Source organism: Phyllobates terribilis, unplaced genomic scaffold, assembly GCF_046119375.1.
Source record: "Phyllobates terribilis strain yellow unplaced genomic scaffold, ASM4611937v1 Scaffold_13__5_contigs__length_258822181, whole genome shotgun sequence".
NCBI classification, from domain to species: Eukaryota; Metazoa; Chordata; class Amphibia; order Anura; family Dendrobatidae; genus Phyllobates; species Phyllobates terribilis.
The window spans coordinates 195,977,280-196,003,186 of NW_027362773.1; the positions used below are offsets into that span (position 1 = coordinate 195,977,280).

Below are 25,907 nucleotides of genomic sequence, written 5' to 3' on the forward strand. Positions count from 1 at the left end.
TCCAAACTTTTGGTCTGTACTGTATATATATGTATACATATATATATATTATTTGTGGGGGAATCAGTGTGGCATTATTACTTTTGCTGTGACACTGGGGGGAATAAAAAGGGAGCTCAGGGGGCATTACTTTCTGTGGGGTACTGAAGGGACATTATTACTCCTTGCGAGTACTTGGGGCATTCAGGCGTCATTACTATTTAAAGGCACTTGGGACATTATTAATTGTTGACTGGGTACTTGAGGGTTATTATTATTTTATAGGGGGAACTCAAGGTATTGTAATATTCACCTGGGCACACAGGGGGCATTATTACTTTTTATTGGGCAAAAAGACGGCACTATTAGTTTTCCTGTGGTGTGTGATTAATTCTAGGATGCACACAGGACGAAAATAATAATGTCCCCTGCATTATTTTCTTGGGGGACAATTTTTAGCATCTAGGGTGGCACATTATTACTTTGTAGGGCACTAAGAAGAGCTGCTCTGTGTTATCGCGCAAGACAGCAATTTCAAATAGGACAGCAACAGGCAGAGAATTGGGGGTAGCAGCAGAATGGGGAACATGTTTAGGTTGGGAACAGGTGAAGAATGAAATGTGTCAGTGTTGCAAGTCTTGGCTGGGAGAAGTCGTCATGGCGGTCTGGGCCAGATTGAAAAGATGGGAAAAGTGAATGACTCAGAAACAGTGGATTGCTAGACTGTGATTAAGATTTGCAGTTAGGAACCTAAAAGATACTAAAATAGGGTCTGTCCCTATATAAAGGGGCCATTCGAGACTGCCTTACTATATCCTTTAAAGTGTGGTAGTGGCGATATCATGACGGGAGTGTACACACTGTGCCCGGCTTAGGATTATCATGGAAACAACAACTTACTTTTTGACTTCTTGTACGTAATCTGCATTCCTGTCGAAGAGGTGATTTAGAGAGTTTTTAATAGCCTCGTGCTTGAAGGCAGAGGCAGTCCCGAATACTGTGACGTTGGGAACAGTTGAGCAGAGTTGAGCCACCGCTTGTCCCTGAAAACATCACATAATACATTGAATTAGGGAAATATTTTGTATACACCAGAAACCGACCAGTGTTGATTAGCCATTGCTTTTTCTGTGGGGCGCACCAACAATTACTACAGTTTAGCGTCCATATAACGTCCAGCAGTGCCACCCAAACACAACCACATTGGCCACAAAAAACACTTATAAATATGCTTAAAATGTAACTATCATATATTAAAAATGTTCAGATATTATTAAAGCTGCTGATCGGTGGGTGTCCCGATCTTGAGACTCCCACCGAAGAAATATAACTGTTTAGCGCTCATGTAACGTCCACCCAAAGACAATTACGTTGGCCACAAAAATAATAAGCTTAAAAGATAACTATCATTTAATAGAAATTTTCATATATTAGAGAGGCTGCTGATTGGTGGTTGCCCCGCTCTTGAGACTCTCACTGAAGAAATACTACCGCTTAGCGCTCATATAACGTCCAGCAGTGCCACCCAACACAACCACATTGGCCACAAAAAACACTCATAAATAAGCTAATAAGCTTAAAAGGTAACAATCATTTAATAAAAATTTTCATATATTATAAAGGCTGCTGATCGGTGGGTGTCCCGGTCTTGAGACTCCCACCGAAAGGCCAAAACACAGCTCTGTAATCTTCATGAGCTGCACACTTAAGAGCGGTGTACCGGCTCAATAGTGAGTGTATGGGTACTCACAGCACTGTCACCACAGGTCCATAAATTTACTACAGAGTCCATACAACGTTCTCAAGCAGGAGCCATGGACTTCAAAGAGGTTTTTTGACCGTTCAGTGGGAGTCTCAAGACTGGGACTTCCTCGGATAACGAGCAAATAGCAGACCCTGTATAAGACGGATCTACTGTATGATCTTATAACAGCAAACACTTGTTTAATCTGTTAATTGCAGAACAAATCATTATAAATGAATGTATAAAAGTAACGTACGATGATGCTCGGCCACCAGCGAAATATGATTTTCAATTCTACTTGTTTAAAAAGCCCAATAATCCCCGACATGCTGAATCACGGTTCTCCACATTATCACCCATAAGAAATAACCTTGTAAATCTTATTACGTGTTTGATGGAATGAGAAGAATGAGGATATTAAGATCAGACATTTCTCTCAGACTCGGCTCATGGTAATTGTATTTTTACAGTAATATTTAATGCTTTTGTTTCCTTCCGAATATAGAACAAGAGCTGAGCTGCAGTTGATGGAAGTTATTTCTGATGATTGCCTTGTTATTGCCTGCTTTATACTGGCATGGAAATCATGATTAGAGACATTTGATTTACGATATGAAAGGGGTATTCCAATCTAACAAAGGCGGCTAGAGAACTGCATGTTCTACCATCACCTGCTGTGGGTTCACAACTTTCACAGGTGAAACATGGTAAAAATATATATTATATATGTAGCTTATAAGTGGTTTTGCCATGCCATAATCATCCATGTTATGAAATTGTCTTGGCTCCCGTGCCGGGTTCTGCTCCCTTCTCCTATGGCCGCAGCCCTATCCTGTGCTCCACATAGCGTTTCACAAGTAACCCGGAGAACTCAAGTGACGTTATCACCCAAGACATTTTAAGACTGACTCAGACATTCGTGTGTCTGAGTATTAAGCAGCTTTGTGGTCAGTTATCTTTTGCTTTCGAGTTAGCCTCAACAGTTTTCTCAGCTGCAATCATCTCTGTAAACTTTTATTAGTTTCTACAATCTACATCTACTTTATGGCTCAAATCTGCAACCAACCCTTCATCTGCTCTAAGCATAATGAAGTAATCTCTGGACTTGTTCACACTACAAACGCTGCTTCATTACACTATTGTACCTGCACACAAGCTTGCCTGTTCATCACTGCTGTCTGCGCATATACATTTGTTTGCTGATCAACTCTTCATGTGCTGTAAGCATAATGAAGTCATCTCTGGACGTATTCACACTACCAACGCTGCTGCATTACACTATCATATCTACAAACAAGCTTGCCTAAACATCACTGAGTCAGCGCCTATACATTTGTTCGCTGATTATCCTTTCATCTGCTGTAAGCATAACACTATTGTATCTACAAAGTAGCTTGCCTGTTCATCACTGCTGTCAATGGCTATACATTTGTTTGATGATCAACCATTCATCAGCTGTAAGCATAACACTATCGTATCTGCACACAAGCTTACATGTTCATCACTGCTGTCAGCGGTTATACATTTGTTTGTTAATCAACCCTTCATCTGCTGTAAGCATAACAAACTCTTCTCTACAGCTGTTCACACTACTAACACTGTTGCAAGTCCTGAATTGACTATACATCTTCAGTTCCAATATATATCACTCCTGGCTCTGTGTTTTCTGGTGTTCCCTTATCTGTCTGCTGTCCAGGTCCTTGCTGTTCTATGTGCCATCGGGCAAGTCTTGCTCGCGGTGCCATCGAATTTAGTCTGCGTTGTCCGCCCTGATCTGAGTCTTGGATAATCCACCTCACCAGGTGAGCCCTCAACAATACACTACGGTTTGTGAAAACCCATGAATTTTATGTGTTAAATAAGTATTTTTGGGGTGACTGTTATGGACAAATTTTAACATGCCTTTTCATAGCAGTTTTTTTTACATAGAAAAGACAAATTAAAAGAAATACAGTAACCATAGCAAGCAGGGTACTTCAAAAAATGCCACAGTCTGCAAAAAAAAGTACCAAAAGTAATAAAAAAGTGCCCAAACCAAAAACATATAGAGTATTTCATATTTCACTATCACCTTTTAGCAAACATCTACTAGCAGAAAAATAAAAAAATGGCAGGAAAAATGCTACAAAACAATGCATTGTTTTTCCTAAAAACAGTTTTACGCCACTTTGTAATGTAGAAAGTCATATATTTTGGCCCATTTTACAGTTACAGTAATATATGCCTTTCTTAAAGCTCATCTGGCACCAAATGTCACTATACAAACTTTACACATCGATATTTAGATATCTTAAGACCTGATAAGGCTGGTGTACTTACTTTGAAAATTCATGTAAGAATGGCTGTATAATCCTGATATTAAAATAAGCAGCTATAAAGTAAGATAGCTCTATAGTACAGGTGAGTGGAAATTCAGCAGAAGCAGTGAAGAAAGACACTGAAGAGCTGTCAATCAGGCTAGCTGGATTGAGATTCACCAGCGAGAAGAAGGGACACTGGGTATAGGTGGGTGTAAATTTAGCAACTGCAGGGAGGAGGGACATTGAGGAGCTAATTAGTCTAGGTGGGTGGAGATTCAGCAAAAGCAAGAAGAAGGACACTGGAGAACTGTCAATCAGTCTAGGTGGCTAGAAATTCAGCAGCAGGGGGGAGGAAGAACACTGAGGAACTGTCAATCAGTCGAGGTGGGTGGAGATTCAGCAGCAGCAGGGAGGAAGACTAAGAAGCTGTCAGTCAGTCTAGAAGGGTGGAGATTCAGCAGCAGCAGGAAGGAGAGAGACTGAAGAACTGTCAATCAGTCTAGGTGGATCGAGATTCAGCACCAGCAGGGAGGAGGAGCTGTAAATAAAGCTTGATGAGTGGAAATTGAGGTGCATTAAGTCAATGGACATTCAGTTTTCACTTACCACCCCACCACCTGCGGAGTGCACCAGCACTGACATCCCTTCTCTGAGATTGGCTACTTCAAAAAGCATCATGTAGGCTGTGACGAAATTCATTGGGAAAGCCGTCGCCTCTGAGAAACTCATATCATCCGGGATCTTGTAGACGAACTCTGCAGGGGTGCAGGCCACCTCCGCCCAGGCATTGTAATTGACAAAGGCCATCACTCTGTCGCCTATCTGCAATGCAACAACATAAGGCTGGATGAGAAATACATGGAAAAGACTTACCAAACAGCAGCAATCTTGCACTTGTGGCTCTTTAGCTGTTAAAAACTAAAACTCCCTGCACGCTCTGTCTTAGCATTGTAGGAGTTGTAGGTAATGGGTATTGTCGGATAGAGATATTATCTCTTTTCTTATTGACTTGGAGACCGACCACTGCTGCTAGACAGTAGAACATTTGCAGTGTTTACAAGCTCTCTTTTAGCGAGCTTGTAAGTGCAGTATTAAAGCTGGCCAGAAACATTGGAGCGCGCTGTTACCGTCTAATCCCGGTCAGCTTCAGCATAGTGCTAAGAAGCTAGACAGCAGCGGTGGTCGGTCTCCAAGGCAATGAGCTGTAAACAAATGAAAAGTGTTAATATCTCAAGAACGGCTGCAAATTTTAATAAGCAGTAAACTGCAAAAGTGCTTGTTTTTACAAGCACTATCCAAAAAATATCCATCGAGGAAAATGGGAGTAACCCTTTAAGAGGCACAATTCGGAGACTGCAGTCGTTAAGACCAAATCAAGACAAATAGGCCAGCTAAATGCTAATGACCAAACTGGAGATTAGTAACTTTGGGACAAAATATGAAAAAAGTTAAATAAACTGGATAATAAATAATCTAGCAGAGCTGAGTTTGCTGATTAGAGATGAGCAGATCTCCCGAAGTTAGTCTGAAAAAATGATTATTATGCTTGGAGGACTGGAGTACATTTACACCAAAAGTTTGTGACTTTTTAAAAAGTTGAAATTGATGATTCAGCTAAAAACATCTCGAAACCCCAAATCAGGGCACAAATGATGACAAATTCGGCTCCGCTACATCTGTGCTTCCATGTTTGGAAGACAGGGAATGAAAGGAGGAGGCCGGCAGCAAGATGGATGAATACAATTACAGAGACCATGAACCTGTGCTATCTGTATCATGTATCCCGCAGAAAAATAATGGCCAATGTTATTCTCCTGCGGGCAAAGACTCTGCTTGTGTCTATTATTAATAATGACCATCTGTTAGGGAATTACTCACAATGCAATCACCTAATGCAATATGTTTTCCGGTTTTAGGTTAATTAAATCTAATAATTCTATAATGAAAATTTTTGTAGCTTTTTAAAATAATTTCAAAATTCCCGTTTGCTGTCAGGGAATGTGAACATTTATATTTACCATCAGAGGGTGAATATGTATCTCCCGTCTATGGTTTGTGTCTGGTATTTCAGTTCAACAGCAGTTGCAATACCACACACAACCTGTGGACAACTGTGGCGCTGTTTTTGCCACAACAAAACATGCGACTCCCTTCTCGGTAGCATATAACTATCTGCTCAGTAGTCTCTCTCTTTTGCCACAGGACATCCACAGCACGCGGCTCTGCTCTTCAATCAGACATGAGGTCTGCTACTGCTGCAAGCCCATCCTTATCTGACATTCTACCCAGAAACTCTCTATTGTGCCCACAGTTATAGTCCCCCCCTGGGCTAGTCCCATCTGTTAAATCCATCTCTCCCTGTGGGCTACCTAGTGTTGGGCAGATCACAACTCTATCGCTAAAAATATAAACCATTAAATATTCAGACATCATAACGCATTACACATGTCTATAAGGGGAAACATGGGCAACACCTCCACCTCCTTTCACATTCAGATAGACAAGTCTCTTCCCTATGTGGGTATAGGGCGAGGACTGTCAGTCTGGCTGAGCGGGCGTGGACAATGCAACTAGTATGACTAGTACAAAGGCAGGTCCCCACAGCCTTCTCCCAGTCCATTCAACCAGACAAATCTCTCCCTATGTGGGTATAGGGAGAAACCTATCAATCTAGCTGAACAGGTGGGGATGATGCCACTAGGATGACTAGTCCAAGAGACAGGTCCCCGCAGGCTTCTCCACACTCATTTAGCTAGACAAGTCTAATTGTGGGTATAGTGAGGGAACTGTTAGTCTGGCTGAGCGGGCGTGGACAATGCAACTAGAATGACGAGTCCAAGAGACAGGTCTCCGCAGGCTTCTCGCCGCCCATTCAGCTAGACAAATCTCTCCATATGTGGCTATAGTGAGAGAGCTATCAGTCTAGCTGAGCATGCGGGGATGATGCCACTAGGATGATGAGTCCAAGAGGCAGGCCCCACAGGCTTCTCCCCACTCATTTAGCTAAACAAGTACAATTGTGGGTATAGTGAGAGAACTCTTAGTCTGGCTGAGCGGGCATGGACAATACAACTAGGATGACGAGTCCAAGAGACAGGTCCCCGGAGGCTTCTCCCTGCCCATTCAACTAGACAAGTCTCTCCCTAAGTGGGTATAGTGAGTGTCACAGGTGTGTCAGAAGTGACAGACAGTCGTCCTGCAGTTGGTTGCAGGAGATCTCTTTGTAACATACCTGGCGGCGTCCTTGCATGGTGGTCCATCTCCCACTGTGCAAGAGGGCGCACTTGATCTCCTGTCCAGAATGTCTCTCTGGCTTCCCTCCATGCTGTCTGTTTGTGTCTGTTTCTGCTGCTTAAGGGCGGCGCCCGATCACTTCCTGCCTTTTGTACCTGCTGTGGGTCACTCCCCTTGTGCGTCCTCAGCCTATTGCTGTCTGTCACTTGGTATATAGCTCAGCAGCTCCCTTCTATCCCTGCCTGAGCATAGTGTTTTCCTTCAGTGTGTGCTTGCACTCTGAAGGTGCCAGGTCCCGTCCTTTGTTTCCTTGTCTGCCTTTCCTGGAGGCTGTATTTCCAGGCCTGTCTGAACTGTGTCCTGTATGTCTCCTGCTTTGCGGTATTAGTTCCCGTGTCTGAACTGAGTCCTGTATGTCTCCTGCTTTGCGGTATTAGTTCCCGTGTCTGAACTGAGTCCTTTCTGTGTATCTTGTCTGTCCTGTCTGAACACACTCCTAGCCTGTTCCCCCCGCCTTCTAGGGGCCGATTACCTAGACCCGCTCCTGTCTCTTGTCAGTCCTGTCTGAACTCGCTCCTAGCCTGTTCCTCTCGCCTTCTAGTGGCCGTTTTCCTAGACCCGCTCCTGTGTCTGGTCTGTCCTGTCTGAACACGCTCCTTGCCTGTTCGTTCCGCCTCTCTGGGGGCCGTATTCCCAGACCCGCTCCTGTATCCCTCTGCAGTGTCGGTCTCCTCCGTACACTCAGTTCCAGTCTGAACTCTCTCCTGTCCTTTACCTGTTTTGCCTCTATGTCCGTTCCCTTCCTTTTTCTGCAGAGTCTGAACTCGTACCTAACTCCTGCTTGTTGTCTCTGCAAGTACTGTGTGAGTATCTGGCTCTGTCTTTCCCTTCCTGTCTGTTCCGTGTGAACAGAGCCCTGTCCTCCCTGCTCAGCCTTGTCTGCACTCTAGCTGTGCTTGCCTGTAACCCTCTGCCTGTATTGTTCCTGAGTCCCGGTGTGTACTGGGTCCTATCCCACCTGTGTTCCTACCTGCTAGTGCCTCCCTGTCTGCACTCTAGCTGTGCTTGCCTTTACCCCCCTGCCTGCATACCCGCCTGCCTGCATACCAGTCGTGCCTGCCTATACCCTCCAGTCTGTGTGCCAGCCTACCAGCCTGTTCCTGTATTTCCCTGTGTGGGTCAACAGCCGTGTCCGGGGTCTGTCCTGGAGTAGCACCTGGTCCCTCTGCTCGGTTCCTCCTTGGTGCACTGGCGTCGTATGCCGTCGTGCGACCCTGGTCGGATCGGGTGAATACTTAGTCACGCCCCTCCAGGCATTCACTCTCCGGCACGGTCCAGTGGAATCACTACCAATCACACGCACACGCCGCTTAGCCCGGGCGTGTGCATAACAGCATGCTCAGGCCATGGTTCCCGTTGAGCCCCACGGCCTTCGCCCTCTGAGAAGTTTTCCAGCGAATATATGCATTAAAATAAATAAATAAATTTTTTTTCTCTTAGCTGAGTTCCAGGCGAAATTACGCACCGTCCAGATGGATCTATCAGCTCTCGTTCCTGCGGATCCGCCACGTTACTATGGGGATCCAAGACAGTGTCGTGCATTTGTGGAGCAATGCATGCTACACTTTAAGGCCTACCCTCTCTACTTTCCTTCCGATTGGGCTAAAGTGGCCTTTATGATGTCTTACCTGGCGGGTGATGCCTTGGAATGGATCAACCCCCTATATGAAACACAGGATCCGATCCTCCGGGACCTAATGGCCTTCCTGGTGGCCTTTCTAATGGTCTTCGATGATCCTAACCCGGAGGCTCCTGCTGAAGCTTCACCTCCCAATATCCCGGAGCAGCCCCGATGGGTAATGTGTGTGGGTAGCGCAATAGTCCTCCAGCCCAATGAGACTACTGCCCACCCAGAATCCTCACAGGGTGACTACGCTTTCCGGAATACTTCTCTCAACCTCAAGAGGCAGTCCAGACGTGCTAGACGTAGAGGCAAGCCGTCACGCCAGGGTCTGTCCTCCCTGAGACCTCCTGACCCCAACCTTGAAGTCCCTACTGAAGCTTCATCTCCCTGTATCCCGGAGAAACCCCAATGGGTAATGTGCGTGGGTAGTGCACCAGTTCTCCTGCCCGAAGAGACTTCTGCCCATCCAGACTCCACACAGGAGAACTTCCTGCACCCGGCATCAGATGCTTCTCTCTCTTTAACCGGTGTGCATGTCCAAGGATGCTCCAAAGCTGTGGTTACCTCTGAGTCTGTGCACCTCTACTACCTGGCGGAGGATCCCCTGTTGCCTCCTGAATCCTCCGGGATACCACTCGATGACAAATGGAGAGAGACTTCTCTACACCCGGTACTCAATACTTTGTCCGCTTCGTCCTGTGAGCCTGACAATGGGTACCCCAAAGTGGTAGTTACCTCCGAGTCTCTACACCCCTCCGACCAGGCGGAGGATCTCCAGTTGTCTCCTGAACCCTTCGGGGTGCTACCTGGTAACGAAAGGACAGAGACTCTCCTATACTCTGTACCTGATACCTCGCTCGCTTCGTCCAGTGAGTCCAACCTAGTGTACTCCGAAGCAGAAGTTACTCCCGAGTCTCTACACCCCTCCGACCAGGCGGAGGACCTCCAGTTGTGTTCAGAACCCTTCGGGGTGCCAACTGGTGGTGAATGGACAGAGACTTTCCTATACTCGGTACCCGATACCTCGCCTGCTTCCTCCAGTGAGTCCGACCTAGTGTACTCTGAAGCAGTTGTTTTCTCTGAGCCTCTGCACTCTTCTGACCCGGCGGAGGACCTCCAGTTGTTTCCTGAATCCTCCGGGGTACCACCAGATAACAAAGAGACAGTGACTTTTCCTCATTATGTACCTGATAACCCGTCTATTTTTTCCTGTGAGCTTGACAAGATGTACCTCGAAGCAGAGATTACCCTCAAGTCTCTGTCCCCCTCCAACCCAGTGAACGACTGGTCCTCGAATTCCCTGCGGAAGATTCTGGCAGGTCTGAAGAAGAGGGGGCGTAAGGGGGGAGGTACTGTAACATACCTGGCGGCGTCCTTGCATGGTGGTCCATCTCCCACTGTGCAAGAGGGCGCACTTGATCTCCTGTCCAGAATGTCTCTCTGGCTTCCCTCCATGCTGTCTGTTTGTGTCTGTTTCTGCTGCTTAAGGGCGGCGCCCGATCACTTCCTGCCTTTTGTACCTGCTGTGGGTCACTCCCCTTGTGCGTCCTCAGCCTATTGCTGTCTGTCACTTGGTATATAGCTCAGCAGCTCCCTTCTATCCCTGCCTGAGCATAAGTGTTTCCTTCATTGTGTGCTTGCACTCTGAAGGTGCCAGGTCCCGTCCTTTGTTTCCTTGTCTGCCTTTCCTGGAGGCTGTATTTCCAGGCCTGTCTGAACTGTGTCCTGTATGTCTCCTGCTTTGCGGTATTAGTTCCCGTGTCTGAACTGAGTCCTGTATGTCTCCTGCTTTGCGGTATTAGTTCCCGTGTCTGAACTGAGTCCTTTCTGTGTATTTTGTCTGTCCTGTCTGAACACGCTCCTAGCCTGTTCCCCCCGCCTTCTAGGGGCCGATTACCTAGACCCGCTCCTGTCTCTTGTCAGTCCTGTCTGAACACGCTCCTAGCCTGTTCCTCCTGCCTTCTAGGGGCCGATTACCTAGACCCGTTCCTGTATCTTGTCTGACCTGTCTGAACTCGCTCCTAGCCTGTTCCTCTCGCCTTCTAGTGGCCGTTTTCCTAGACCCGCTCCTGTGTCTGGTCTGTCCTGTCTGAACACGCTCCTTGCCTGTTCGTTCCGCCTCTCTGGGGGCCGTATTCCCAGACCCGCTCCTGTATCCCTCTGCAGTGTCGGTCTCCTCCGTACACTCAGTTCCAGTCTGAACTCTCTCCTGTCCTTTACCTGTTTTGCCTCTATGTCCGTTCCCTTCCTTTTTCTGCAGAGTCTGAACTCGTACCTAACTCCTGCTTGTTGTCTCTGCAAGTACTGTGTGAGTATCTGGCTCTGTCTTTCCCTTCCTGTCTGTTCCGTGTGAACAGAGCCCTGTCCTCCCTGCTCAGCCTTGTCTGCACTCTAGCTGTGCTTGCCTGTAACCCTCTGCCTGTATTGTTCCTGAGTCCCGGTGTGTACTGGGTCCTATCCCACCTGTGTTCCTACCTGCTAGTGCCTCCCTGTCTGCACTCTAGCTGTGCTTGCCTTTACCCCCCTGCCTGCATACCCGCCTGCCTGCATACCAGTCGTGCCTGCCTATACCCTCCAGTCTGTGTGCCAGCCTACCAGCCTGTTCCTGTATTTCCCTGTGTGGGTCAACAGCCGTGTCCGGGGTCTGTCCTGGAGTAGCACCTGGTCCCTCTGCTCGGTTCCTCCTTGGTGCACTGGCGTCGTATGCCGTCGTGCGACCCTGGTCGGATCGGGTGAATACTTAGTCACGCCCCTCCAGGCATTCACTCTCCGGCACGGTCCAGTGGAATCACTACCAATCACACGCACACGCCGCTTAGCCCGGGCGTGTGCATAACACTCTTCATTTGGCATTACAGACAACTTCTTAGAAGCTGTCTCTCTAGGACCCAACGGTTACCTTCCTCTAGCTGATTAACACCCTGGCCTGGGTGTATAAATACCTGCTATGTGCCCAAGGGAGGTGCCGGCGATATTCACTTTACCCCTGAAGGCTTGAGCAAGAGCAGTACTTCTTTCTCTTTGGTCTAGAGGAAGTATGCTCATTTGTCTGGAGTTGACTAAAGCTAAGCTATCTTCCCTTGTTTGTTCCCCCTTGTTGTCTTTAGTGTTCAGTGGGGATCAACTAGCGCTCATCCCTTTCACTCCCTAGCCAGGGCCAAATGCCAGGGGAAAATAGGGTGAGGAACGCGTGAGGCGATTGGTGAAGAACCAATATAGGGACGTTAGTGGAGACAGGGTGATAGTAGATCAGCATAGGAGGTCTCCACTTCCCCCTTTCCCAGTGTGTTTGGGCTCCCTTCCCCTCTTCCCTTTGTGTTGCACCAAGTCTTTCCCACACCTGGCGTGACAGTGAGAGAGCTATCAATGTAGCTGAGCAGGCGGGGATGACGCCACTAGGATGACGAGACCAAGAGGCAGGTCCCCGCAGGCTTCTCCCCGACCATTCAGCTAGACAAGTCTCTCCCTATCTGTATCTAGGGAGAGATCTGTCAGTCTAGCTGAGCGGGCGAGGAGAAGCCTGCAGGAACCGGCCTCTTGGACTAGTCATCCTAGTTGCATCGTTCCCGTTGGCTCCTCTAGACTGACAGATCTTTCCCTATCTTTATAAACGGAGAGACCTGTCAGTCTAGCTGAGTGGGCGGGGAGAATCCAGAGGGGATCCACTTCTTCATCTAGTCACCTTGTCACCAGCCACGCTTTCAACAAAGTTCTTCTGTGAAACACCACAAAGTTTTAGAGTGAACCATATGTTTGTAATGATGGAGGTGGCCTCTGATTCATTCTGTCCATGGTCTGTGCAGCATGAATCCTATAACAGGTTCCTTATTTAGATAGAAGTAGAGGATTCCTTTAAACAGAATGTTCACGTTACAATCCTTTAAAAGAAGAACAATAGGTGCCAACTTCTGAAATGTCACCCTATCTGGGTAAAACATAAGCACAATCCACACAATGGTAGCAGACATTTGCCTGGGTTTGATGTTTACAATTGAATGCATTTTCTTCTTGAATGGTAGAATTATGTCATTTCACAGAGATGTGCGGATTCAGCGCTCGTAAGCTCCCAAGTGGTGAAGGAGAATGGAGAGAAGAAGGGAGCTGCATTCATTCTGCCTCTCTCCTGAGACGTTGTGAATACATTTTGCAGTCACTAAGCCATTACTAGGTCCTTACTGTTTTCCTACAGAGATAGCTATAAATACACAGAATATCTGCAGAGCTTTTATGTAACTGTACAGTTATTTTAGTTAAGCTGCCATGTGCCACAATTGTTCCATAGCATAATGCCTAAGTCCCATTTAGAAATGGTAATGTGTCTACAGATGTAGTAGAGCCGGGTTTGTAATTTGGCACCTCTACATGTCAATAAGGGCCACTTGTCGTAAATATGTAATTTGTTATTTAGTGTAAATGCCGCTGTTCTCCTAAATCCAGCGATGTCTTTAAAAGCCAAGGCCAGAAACTCAATTCGCTCTGGATCCGGCTGTAGAAGGTCACTGAGCTTGGCATTGCAGATGCCTTCTTGATTTCCTCATCTCTGTAGTACAGTTACAGGCGCTTCTCACGAAATTAGAATATCATCAAAAGTTAATTTATTTCAGTTCTTCTATACAAAAAGTGAAGCTCATATATTATATAGAGTCATTACAAACAGAGTGATCTATTTCACACTTAGGAATCCTTTGCAGGTGTTTTTTGTTAGTTATTCAAATTTACTGAGATAATGACTTTTGTGTTTTCATTGGCTATAAGCCATAATCATCAACATTAACAGAAATAAACACTTGAAATAGATCACTCTGTCTGTAACGACTCTATATAATATAGGAGTTTCACTTTTTGTATTGAAGAACCAAAATAAATAAACTTTTTGAAGATATTCTAATTTAGTGAGATGCACCTGTATATCCTTTTCCCTTTAGGACCCAGCAGCGAACTCCACCTTCTGCTGATTTACACACCCTTGCTGGGTAGTTAAATAGTCTTAGTTTCTCCAGAGAGATGCCGGTGATAGCTCTATGCACCTCTGTTTAGGCTTGGAGCACTAGCAGTCGGCTCGTTTCTTCTCTGGTGCCCTTGGAGGACGTTATCTCTCTGGTATCTGCTCAAGCTAAGTGTATCCCCTTTCTTTGTCTACCTTGTTGTCTTTAGTTTGTAGTGGGGCCCGGCAAGTGCTCACCCCTCCCCCTCCCTATCCAGGGTCTAGCTCTAGGGACATTCAGGGCTTAGGTTGCTGCTCAGCGATAGGTGTGGAACCTATATAGGGACGATAGGGTAGGCAGGGTGATATTACATCTGCCTACGGGTCTCCACTCCCCCTTTCCCTCGTGTCTGGGTTTCCTCCCCCTCTTCCCTTCGTGTTGCACTTAGTCTTTCCCACACCTTGCATGACAATATGGCCTCTTCTTCCCTGTATTTAAATCTGGTCTTTTTAATCAACAGGCCATGGTCCTCAATAGAAGAGTTGAGGAACACACTCACTTGACTAAAAAGGAAGATAGCAGGAAGAGAGGGTCATATTGAAGGAACGGAGAGGCGCAGGAACAAAAGAAAGACATTGCCGGATTCAGGAGAACAGCGGTATTTAAAAAATGGCATTTTTATGGTCCTTTTTAAGATATGTCTGAGGACTTTATTGTTGATCTGATACAAATTTCTAAAATTATGACCCCTGTAATACCCTGCTGCATTAAAGCCCTTTAAATTTAGATTAGACAACCCTTTCGACAATCTGAAAATTAGTCTGACCTAAAAGCCAAATGGGACAATATATTATTCTAGAAAAAGATTAGGTTTTTAACCCCTTCAAGACATGTACGCCATAAGCGGGTGGCGGGCTTCAAAGGAGACCTTGATTTCTACTATATACAGTGATGCTGTGGCATCGCTGTATATGGCACAAGTGATCAGAAGATCGCAACTTCAAGTCCCCTAAGGGGACTAACAAGTACAGTGAAAAGTACAAAAAAATGTTTTAAAAAAACATGACAAAAAAAACATAAAAGTTCAAATGATTCCCCTTTTAACCCAGTAAAAATGTGGTATCAGAAAAGTCCGATCTGTCAAAATATAAAAATAATTAACCCGATCCGTAAACACCGTAAATTAAAAAAAAATGTTGAGAACGCCAAAATTAAGTTTTTTTGGTCGTTGCAATTCCACAAAAAATGCTGTAACAATTGATCAAAACATCAAAACTGTCCCAAAACAGTATCAATAAAAAAGTCATCTCGCCCCGCAAAAAATAAACAGACACACAGCTCCATCGACTGAAAAATGAAAACGCTACAGGTCTCGGAAAATGGCGTCAAACACCAACATTTATTTTTGAAAACTTCTGATTTTTTTTCACCACTAAAAAAAAAATAAAAAATGGACATTTGGTATCGCCGTAATCGTATTCATGAGCAGAATCATATTGCAAGGTCATTTTTAACACACAATGTATGCCGTAAAAACAATTCCCAAAAAATTGCGTTTTTTTTCATAATTTCTTCCTACTTGAATTTTTTTTCCCGTTTTCCAGTACACTGTGGTAAAATGAATGGTGTCATTCAAAAGCACAACTTATCCCGCGAAACACCAGCCCTCGTAGCTGGGAAGAAGAGGAGGAAAAACCAAAAGCGGAAATTGTCAGCGTAGTGAAAGGTGTAAAGTGGTGTTTCCAATTATCTTAGTAACTACAAGAGACAAACAGCAAAATTCCCTTTTAATCACTTTGCCAACTCTACTATGTGATATCCAAGGGGGTCTATAGTGGGTTAGGGGATATTACACAGTATAACTGCTGGTCTAGGGTGGTGAAAGGGTTAATATTATTCGTTTTCCACAGTGGTCTAGGAGAGATCATATCCCTGGAGGTCTAGAGTAGAGAGGTTTAGAGGTTATAACTTACAAAATACTGTATATTAAGTAACAACGATCGACTATTGTTTTATCATCAGGTCTCAGGCTGGTTTCCTAAATTAGCAGATCGTAAACCAGACCCCTAAATTATAAGACCCCAGACCAGACCACTAAATTATCAGACCCAGAGCAGACCCCTAAATTATCAAACCTCAGACCACTAAATTATCAGACCCCTAAATTCTCAGATCACTAAATTATCAGACCCGAGACCAGACCCCTAAATTATCAAACCTCAGACCACTAAATTATCAGACCCCAGACCAGACTCCTAAATTATCAAACCTCAGACCACTAAATTATCAGACCCCAGACCAGACCCCTAAATTATCAGACCCCAGACCAGACCCCTAAATTATCAGGCCCACACCAGACACCTAAATTACCAAACCTCAGACAACTAAATTATCAGACCCAGACCAGACCCCTAAATTATCATGTCCAGACCCCTAAGTTATCAAACCTCAGACCACTAATTATCAGACCCAGAGAAGACCCCTAAATTATTAAACCTCAGATCAAACCACTAAATTCTCAGACCTCGGATCACTAAATTATCAGACCCAAACCAGACCCCTAAATTATAAGACCCCAGTCCCCTAAGTTATCAGACCCAGACCAGACCCCTAAATTATCAGACCTCAGACCACCAAATTATCAGACCCAGAGCAGACCCCTAAATTATCAAACCTCAGACCACTAAATTATCAGACCCCAGACCAGACCCATAAATTATCAGACCTCAGACCACTAAATTATCAGACCCAGAGCAGACCCCTAAATTATCAAACCTCAGACCACTAAATTATCAAACCTCAGACCAGACCCCTAAATTATCAGACCTCAGACCACTAAATTATCAAACCTCAGACCAGACCCCTAAATTATCAGACCCAGACCAGACCCCTAAATTATCAGACCCAGAGCAGACCCCTAAATTATCAAACCTCAGACCAGACCACTAAATTATCAGACCCAGACCAGACCACTAAATTATCAGACCCAGACCAGACCCCTAAATGATCATGTCCAGACCCCTAAGTTATCAAACCTCAGACCACTAAATTATCAGATCCAGAGCAGACCCCTAAATTATCAAACCTCAGACCACTAAATTATCAGACCCCAGACCAGACCCATAAATTATCAGACCTCAGACCACTAAATTATCAGACCAAGAGCAGACCCCTAAATTATCAAACCTCAGACCACTAAATTATCAAACCTCAGACCAGACCCCTAAATTATCAGACCCAGAGCAGACCCCTAAATTATCAAACCACAGACCAGACCCCTAAATTATCAAACCCCAAACCAGACACCTAAATTATCAAACCTCAGACTACCAAATTATCAGACCCAAACCAGACCCCTAAATTATAAGACCCCAGTCCCCTAAGTTATCAGACCCAGACCAGACCCCTAAATTATCAGACCTCAGACCACCAAATTATCAGACCCAGAGCAGACCCCTAAATTATCAAACCTCAGACCACTAAATTATCAGACCCCAGACCAGACCCATAAATTATCAGACCTCAGACCACTAAATTATCAGACCCAGAGCAGACCCCTAAATTATCAAACCTCAGACCACTAAATTATCAAACCTCAGACCAGACCCCTAAATTATCAGACCTCAGACCACTAAATTATCAAACCTCAGACCAGACCCCTAAATTATCAGACCCAGACCAGACCCCTAAATTATCAGACCCAGAGCAGACCCCTAAATTATCAAACCTCAGACCAGACCACTAAATTATCAGACCCAGACCAGACCACTAAATTATCAGACCCAGACCAGACCCCTAAATGATCATGTCCAGACCCCTAAGTTATCAAACCTCAGACCACTAAATTATCAGATCCAGAGCAGACCCCTAAATTATCAAACCTCAGACCACTAAATTATCAGACCCCAGACCAGACCCATAAATTATCAGACCTCAGACCACTAAATTATCAGACCAAGAGCAGACCCCTAAATTATCAAACCTCAGACCACTAAATTATCAAACCTCAGACCAGACCCCTAAATTATCAGACCCAGAGCAGACCCCTAAATTATCAAACCACAGACCAGACCCCTAAATTATCAAACCCCAAACCAGACACCTAAATTATCAAACCTCAGACTACCAAATTATCAGACCCAGACAAGACCCCTAAATTATTAGACACCAGACCACTAAATTATCAGACACCAGACCAGACACCTAAATTATCAAACCTCAGACTACCAAATTATCAGACCCAGAGCAGACCCCTAAATTATCAAACCCTTGACCAGACCCCTAAATTATCAAACCTCAGACCACTAAATTATCAGACCCAGACGAGACCCCTAAATTCTCAGACTTCAGACCCCTAAATTAACAGACCCAGACCAGACCCCTAAATTATCAGACCCCAGACCAGATTCCTAAATTACCAGACCCAGATCCCTAAATCACGCCGAGACAAGACCCCTAAATTATCACACCTCAGACCAGACCCCTAAATTATCACACCCCAGACCAGACCCCTAAATTATCAGACCCCAGACCAGACCCCTAAATTATCAGACCTCTGACCAGACCCCTAAATTATCAGACCCCTAAATTATCAGACCCTTGACTAGACCCCTAAATTATCAGGCCCAGACCAGACCCCTAAATTATGAGAACCCAGACTAGACCCCTACATTATCAGACCTCAGACCAGACCCCTAAATTATCAGACCCCAGACCAGACCCCTAAATTATCAGACCCAGAGCAGACTCCTAAATTATCAAACCTCAGACCACTAAATTATCAGACCCCTGACAAGATTAAAACTGAAAAGCAAACACCAGGTCTTCTTGGTGATGGCTCTACACTGATGAATCTTCTGACATGGGCCAGTGCCAGGACCATATTTGCTCAGCTGCACACAACATCCAGACACTCACTAACATCATCACACTGTTTGCTGTTTTGGGGAGGGGGCAATGGATGTCTGCTATGGGAGTAGGTACAATGCTGGCTGATACATTGCTCCAAATGCCCTGCTTCTCTTTACACAACCATCCAGGTATAATATAACATTTGTTTACCTGCAGCCCCCAGTAGAGGGAGCTCACTGCTTACGAAACTACACAGCTCCCATTTGACTCAATAATAAATCTGTATGCAGGGGGCTCACTCTAGTGGTAACAGAAATAATAATAAAAAATTAACAGTTTTCTCTGGGACCCAGTTCGTCTGGACTAAAGTACTTTTTTAAGATCTCATCCCCCATCATTTCAGCATATTTATTACTTTGCAGGCACACATTTAAATAATAACCATCATTGTAAATTTTATTTCATTAATCAATAGTACAGAAGAAAATAAAAAAAAATTGTAATAGATCTTATCAGAGGAATCTGATTCTTTCTCCTCCGGGACTGATTTTGGGGTTAAAATCTGTATTCAGCTTAGATAAATTATATCCATTACTGAGATAGGAGATGACAACTGGTGCTTTTAAAATTCTATGAAGAGGGGAGGAGCTAGAAGCAGACAGACATTCTACTTCAATTTCATAGAAGTTTATGAGCACCATCTGCAAGTTCTCCATAGAACTTCATGAGCACCAACTGTCATCTCCTATCACAGTAATGGAAAAATCTGTATTCACAGAAGACACATTTTACCCCGCGACTTGAGAATTTTGAGACTGAATGACCAGTCCAGGAGGAGAAAGAAGTAGATTTCTCTGATAAGATATATTACAGTTTTTTTTAATTTTACCCATTACTGATAGGATATGACAACTGGTGCTTTTAAAATTCTATGGAGAGGAGCTAGAAGCAGACAAACACATGCTACTGCAAGTTCCATAAAACTTTATGAGCACCAACTGTAAGTTCTCCATAGAAAAAAAATTATGAAAAAACTTTGTAATAGATCTTATCAGAGAAATCTGCTTCTTTCTCCTCCTGGACCGATCTTTCTCAAAATTCTCATTTCAAGCGTAAAATCTGACTTTTCTATTACTGAGATAGGAGATGACAGTTGGTGCTCATGAAGTTCGATGGAGAATGTCCGTCTCCGTTTCTAGCTCCTGCCTCCTACACAGAATTTTAAAAGCACCAACTCAATTGATGGGTCAAATCGAAATTCAATGTAGGCAGATTTTCCCATCATTGAAATGGAAGATGACAGTTGGTGCTTTTAAAATTCTATGTAGGAGGGAGGAGCTAGAGATAGACATTCTCCATAGAACTTCATGAGCACCAACTGTCACATTTTACCCAACTGTCACATTTTACCCATGAATTGAGAATTTTGTGACTTAGTGATGAATCCAGAATGAGAAAGAAGCAGATTTCTCTGATAAGATTTTTTACAAAGTGTTTTTTTAATTTTTACTTGTACTATTGATATATGGAAAATAAATATTAAAACTATGATTATTCTTTCATATAAAATAATTTGGACAATTTTTTTGACTGATCTGCCATACATGAGATGCATGGACCCAGGTGGGTATCCGAACGTCTCATTTGTTTTGATTGATGCCCCTTTACATGGGCAGCGGAGGCTCCATTGTACGATGGATTAGGGTATTGTGTTAGGAGCTGTTGAAATGATCATTAAGCTCCTTCCTCTTGTTTTCCCTGTAGTGAAAAGGTCAAATATGGCTCTCGGTCACGTTTTTAATTACCGCCCCACAGTGAGGGACGGCTATTCGTTTTACCAAGCACAGTTTCCATGGAGAGGGCAGATCTGTCATATCGCAACAAGTAAAACTTGTGCCCCGTGACTTCAATTAGAACTGAAAAAGACAGGATTTTCTTTTATTTTATCCCCTTCATCTAAGACTCCAACCTCATGTAGACGAAATCAAACTGCGAGGCGCGTCTCACTAATGAGCTGCGCCCTAGAGATCTACACCGTGCCCGTGACAGCTTACAACGTACGGTGATAATTCATTAAAGTGTGCCCACCCATTCAGAATTACATGGGATCATGGCTGCCCTGATGATGGAGCCCCAAGAATCTGCAGTGGAGACCCCCCCAAAGGGGGCAACATTTTTAAAAAATGGTGCTCTAGGTTATAAATAAAAATAAAGAGTAAAATTTATGAAATAACCAACTTTGTCACATATCTTATCAGAAAAATCTGCTTCTTTCTCCTCCTGGACTGATCTTTCATTCTCAAAATTCTCATTTCAAGGTTAAAATCTGACATTCCTATTACTGAGATTGGAGGTGACAGTTGGTGCTCGTGAAGTTCTATGGAGAATGTCTCCGCCTCCAGCTCCTCCCTTCTACATAGAATTTTAAAAGCACCAACTGTCATCTTCTATCTCAGTAATGGGAAAATCTGCCTACATTGAATATCGATTTGACCCATCAATTGAGAGAGAAGGATCAGTCCAGGAGGAGAAAGAAGCGGATTTCTCTGATAAGATATATTACAAAGTTTTTTTTATTTTCATGAATATTATTGATTTATGAAATAAAAATTAAGACGACGGTTATTCTTTAAATCACACATCACATCTTGTTAAATGGAGGATTGAAGGTGGCCATACTTACTTATATAAATTAATTGAAAAGTAAATGACGTATTGATGGTCAATGGAAGCCAAAATCATAAGTCGAGGGCTTCCAAATCATCCTGAAAATTTAATTAAGAAATTGTAGTCACAGGCGGATCCACTTGGCGTGAATTTCATCCCAACTCATGATCTGACTCGGTGTGTTTGGCCCCACGCGTTTGCGTGCACTCCTGACAACAAATGGGCACCAGATGAGATGGTGGATGGTATCTTGGGGAGTCTCCTGCCAGACCAGAATCAGGCCAAGTGGAGGGCTACTTGTCGGAGATGGATGCACTGATACACAATGTCCAAGAGGTTCTCCATGGAAATCAGGGAAAGTATATGGCATCCTTTGTCAACGAGGAACTGCCCACGCGATCCTAGAACTTGAGGCCAGACATTGTCCTCCACCATGAGGAACCCAGAGCCTACTTCACCAACATAAGGTCTGACAATAACTGAGGATTTCATCCTGATACATAACAACAGTCGAGGTGCCACTGCCTATCACATGGACCTTTGTGCAACTCTTCAAAGAAATCACTTCCCAGACCATTGCTGACCCACCTCCAAACCTGTAATGTTGCAGGTAGCGTAGCATTCACCACAGTATCTGTAAACTGTTTCACATCTGTCGCATTTCCGGGAAAAGGGCCACGCACTCCTGATGTAAAATACTGACCAAATACTGAAGGTGTGAACTTGGCCTTACAGTTTGGTAAAAAAAAAGCACACTAGAAGCTGCGGGAGATCATTTTGTAGGCCTCTGGCACTGCTCCCTCACACAGAGGAGTAGATAAAGGTCCTTCTGCTGGGTTGATAACGTTCTACCTTGTCCGCCTCTCCTTGGGTAACGTCAACTGTCCTTATATCTACTCCATGCTGTTGAGACTGTGCTGGGAGACTCAGCAAGCCTTCTTGTGATGGCATGTATGGATGTGCCATCCCAGAGAAGCTGGACCACATGTGCAGGTACCACCTCATCCTACCGGTAGTGACCAGGACACAAGTAAAATGCAAAACTAAGTAAAATGCAAAACTAGAGAAGAATCAGTCAGGAATGATAAGGAGACAGGAGTTTTCTGTTGCCACCAACTTCACCATTCCTTTTTGGAGTTGTCTTGCTCTTCTTCTCCAGATGGCTTTAGCAATCCTATTATGTAGGGCATGTGTAGTTCATCCTTGCCAACTCCACCAGAACGTAAAGGAGGTTAGAGGAGACCTTGCAGACCTTTAAAGAGTTGGCCAATCTCAGGCCTCCTGAAAAAAAATGTTTCTTGTATGTGTCCAAATACACATTTAGGTGGCTTTCATGGAGGCATGGAAAAGGTACATGGTTCCAAATGGACATCCCCAAGTAGGTAGGTTTTCTCTAAGGGGATGGACCCCTTTTCTGGTTAGTGTACCACCAGGTGATATAGTTGGCACAAACATCCAATGACCACAATGAATGGGATAAAATCTTACATTTAGCTTGTAGGATCCTTGATTGTCAGAAGATTCCAGAAGTAGTATGGATGAACAGGTGCTTGTCCTCCAATAAGAATGACACCTTTTTTTGTTGAAATCCGATGTGCCAGTCATGAGAAATCTAGCAAAGAAGTTTGGAAGTGCACTGGGGGCGTGTCAGTCCAAGTTCTCTGACACACCTCCAGTACACTTCCAGCCTGATTTGCATATGACTTCTATGCTCGATTTCTCATGACTGGCACATCGGATCTGTACAAGAAAGGTATCATTTTTATTGGAAGACAAGGGCACACGCCACCATACCACTACTTCTATATGTAAAAACCCGCTGAAACGTTTCCTCTAAGATAATGGAGAAGGTTGCCTTGCAAGACATTTTGATATTAAACTCAGTTTTTTTGCATCTGATAAACCCACTTTACTAAGATAACAAACCCAGCTCTGCTACATCAGTATGCCACGCTTTATGGTGGATGGAAACGGAAAAAAGAAGCAAAAATCTATCGCGTCCACAAACATATTCCCATGTGCTCTCTTATTACTATACTCTAGGACGCAGCTAAGTCTTTAATAACAATTACTGTAAGGACAATTAAACAATTATGTGGAATGGAAATTGAAAATCAAAGACGAGTTAATTAAATTGTTCATTAAAACTGTATTTTTTTGCACAATTTATGGGCATAGTACCAGAGAATATTAGAATTTCTAGACTAATAAATTATTTTTTGTAATTATTAGTGGTTATTCAATCACTTTTTAATATTTTCCTGTCTCTAAGGGACACATAATATTGCTATTTCTATAATATATACAGTTGAAACCAGAAGTTTACATACACTATCTGACATGAAATCAGAATAAACCTTTCCCGTTTTAGATCAATTAGGATTACCATAATCTATCTATATAATTGTCTTATCCCGTCTGTCTATCTGTCTGTCCTGGAAATCCAGGGTCGCTGATTGGTCCGGCCGCGGCCAATCAGCGACGCGGCATTTCAGAAAAACATGGCGGCCATTAGCGGCTCATGTGCGGCACGGAGGTCAGCGACGATGCAGCCGGGAGATGCAGCCTCTGCTCGCAGCATAAGTCCCCCGACCGCAGGGGCCGATGACCTACATGCGGCTATCGTCGGAAGATCAGAAGCTACGGCCGCTTATCTTCCGAGGACAAGTGTGACGTCCCTCCCCTCCTCTCCCCTCCCCTCCTTTCCTCTCCCCTCCCCTCTCCTCCCGTCCCTCCCCCTGCTTGATCAGGACCCCGGCACCGGCGTCATACTTACCCCTCCCCGTGCCTCCGCAGCAGCTCGTGTCTTCCGCTGCAGCTCTGTGACGTCTCAGGTCAGAGGGCGCGGTGACGTCTTTACACCGCGCTCTCTCCTGACCGGTCACAGCGCACAGCGGGAATATGCCGGCTACGCTGGAATCCAAAGAAGCAGTGAGGTGAGTATTGGATTTTTTTTTTGTATGGGGCCATAGGGGACCTGCATGGGGCACTATGGGGAGATGTGACATCCTGCATGGGGTATTATATAGGGGGGATGTGACAGCCTGCATGGGGCACTATGGAGAGATGTGACATCCTGCATGGGGTATTATATAGGGGGGATGTGACTTCCTGCATGGGGCACTATGGCGGGATGTGACATCCTGCATGGGGTATTATATAGGGGGGATGTGACAGCCTGCATGGAGTATTATATGCATGGGGTATTATATAGGGGTTATGTGACAGCCTGCATGGGGCACTATGGGGGGATGTGACATCCTGCATGGGGTATTATATAGGGGGGATGTGACATCCTGCATGGGGCACTATAGGGGGATGTGACATCCTGCATGGGGTATTATATAGGGGGGATGTGACATCCTGCATGGGGTATTATATAGGGGGGATGTGACATCCTACATGGGGCATTATATAGTGGGGATGTGACATCCTGCATGGGGTATAATATACGGGTGATGTGACATCCTGCAAGGGGTATTATATAGGGGGGATGTGACAGCCTGCATGGGGCACTATGGAGAGATGTGACATTCTGCATGGGGTATTATATAGGGGGGATGTGACATCCTGCATGGGGCACTATAGTGGGATGTGACTTCCCGCATGGGGCATTATATAGGGGGGATGTGACATCCTGCATGGGGTATTATATACGGGGGATGTGACATCCTGCATGGGATATTATATACGGGGGATGTGACATCCTGCATGGGGTATTATATGCATGGGGTATTATATACGGGGGATGTGACTTCCTGCATGGGGCATTATAAAGGAGGGTCGGGAGACATATGCTAGAATACCCGATGCGTTAGAATCGGGCCACCATCTAGTGCTTAATATTTGCCAAATGCCAGAATAATGAGAGAGAGAGAATGTTTTAAGGTATTTTTATTACTTACTGCAAAGTCAAAAGTTTCCATACATTTCATTAGTATTTGGTACCATTGCCCTTAAACTGAATGACTTGGGTCCAACGTTTGGGATATCCTTCCACAAGCTTCTCACAATAGTTGGTCAGAATTTGGGCCCATTACTCCTGACAGAACTGGTGTAACTGATCCAGGTTTGTAGGTCGCCTTGCTCGCAGCCTTTTCAGCTTTGGGCATAAATTTTCAATAGGATTGAGATCATGGCTTTGTGATGGCCACTCCAAAACAATGACTTTGTTATCCTTAAGCCACTTTGTTACCATTTTGGCAGTATGCTTCGGGTCATTGTCCATTTGGAAGACACATTTCCGCCCAAGCTTTAACTTCCTGGCTGATGTCTTGAGATGTTGCTTCAGTATTGTCACATAATCTTCTTTTCTCATGATGCCATCTATTTTGTGAAGTGCACCAGTTCCTCCTGCAGCAAAACAAACACACAACATGATGCTGCCACCCCCATGTTTCACAGTTGGGATGGTGTTCTTAGGCTTCCAAGCTTCTCCCTTTTCCTCCAAACATAATGATGGTCATTATGCCCAAAAAGTTCAATTTTAGTTTCATCAGACCACAGGACATGTCTCCAAAAAT

The 25,907-nt window shown here is 44.5% G+C and overlaps 1 protein-coding gene across 1 annotated transcript in view; it reads right to left on the reverse strand.

Annotated features, from left to right (window-relative positions):
- The window catches only part of VAT1L (vesicle amine transport 1 like), a 68,723-nt gene that overhangs the window by 18,846 nt on the left and 23,970 nt on the right, over positions 1-25,907 (reverse strand). The window contains exons 3-4 of the mRNA XM_073659147.1: positions 4,630-4,845; positions 880-1,022 (exon numbers count right to left, since the gene is read on the reverse strand). Coding sequence (XP_073515248.1) covers positions 880-1,022; positions 4,630-4,845 — 359 coding nt within the window. The remainder of the gene's footprint in view (positions 1-879; positions 1,023-4,629; positions 4,846-25,907) is intronic.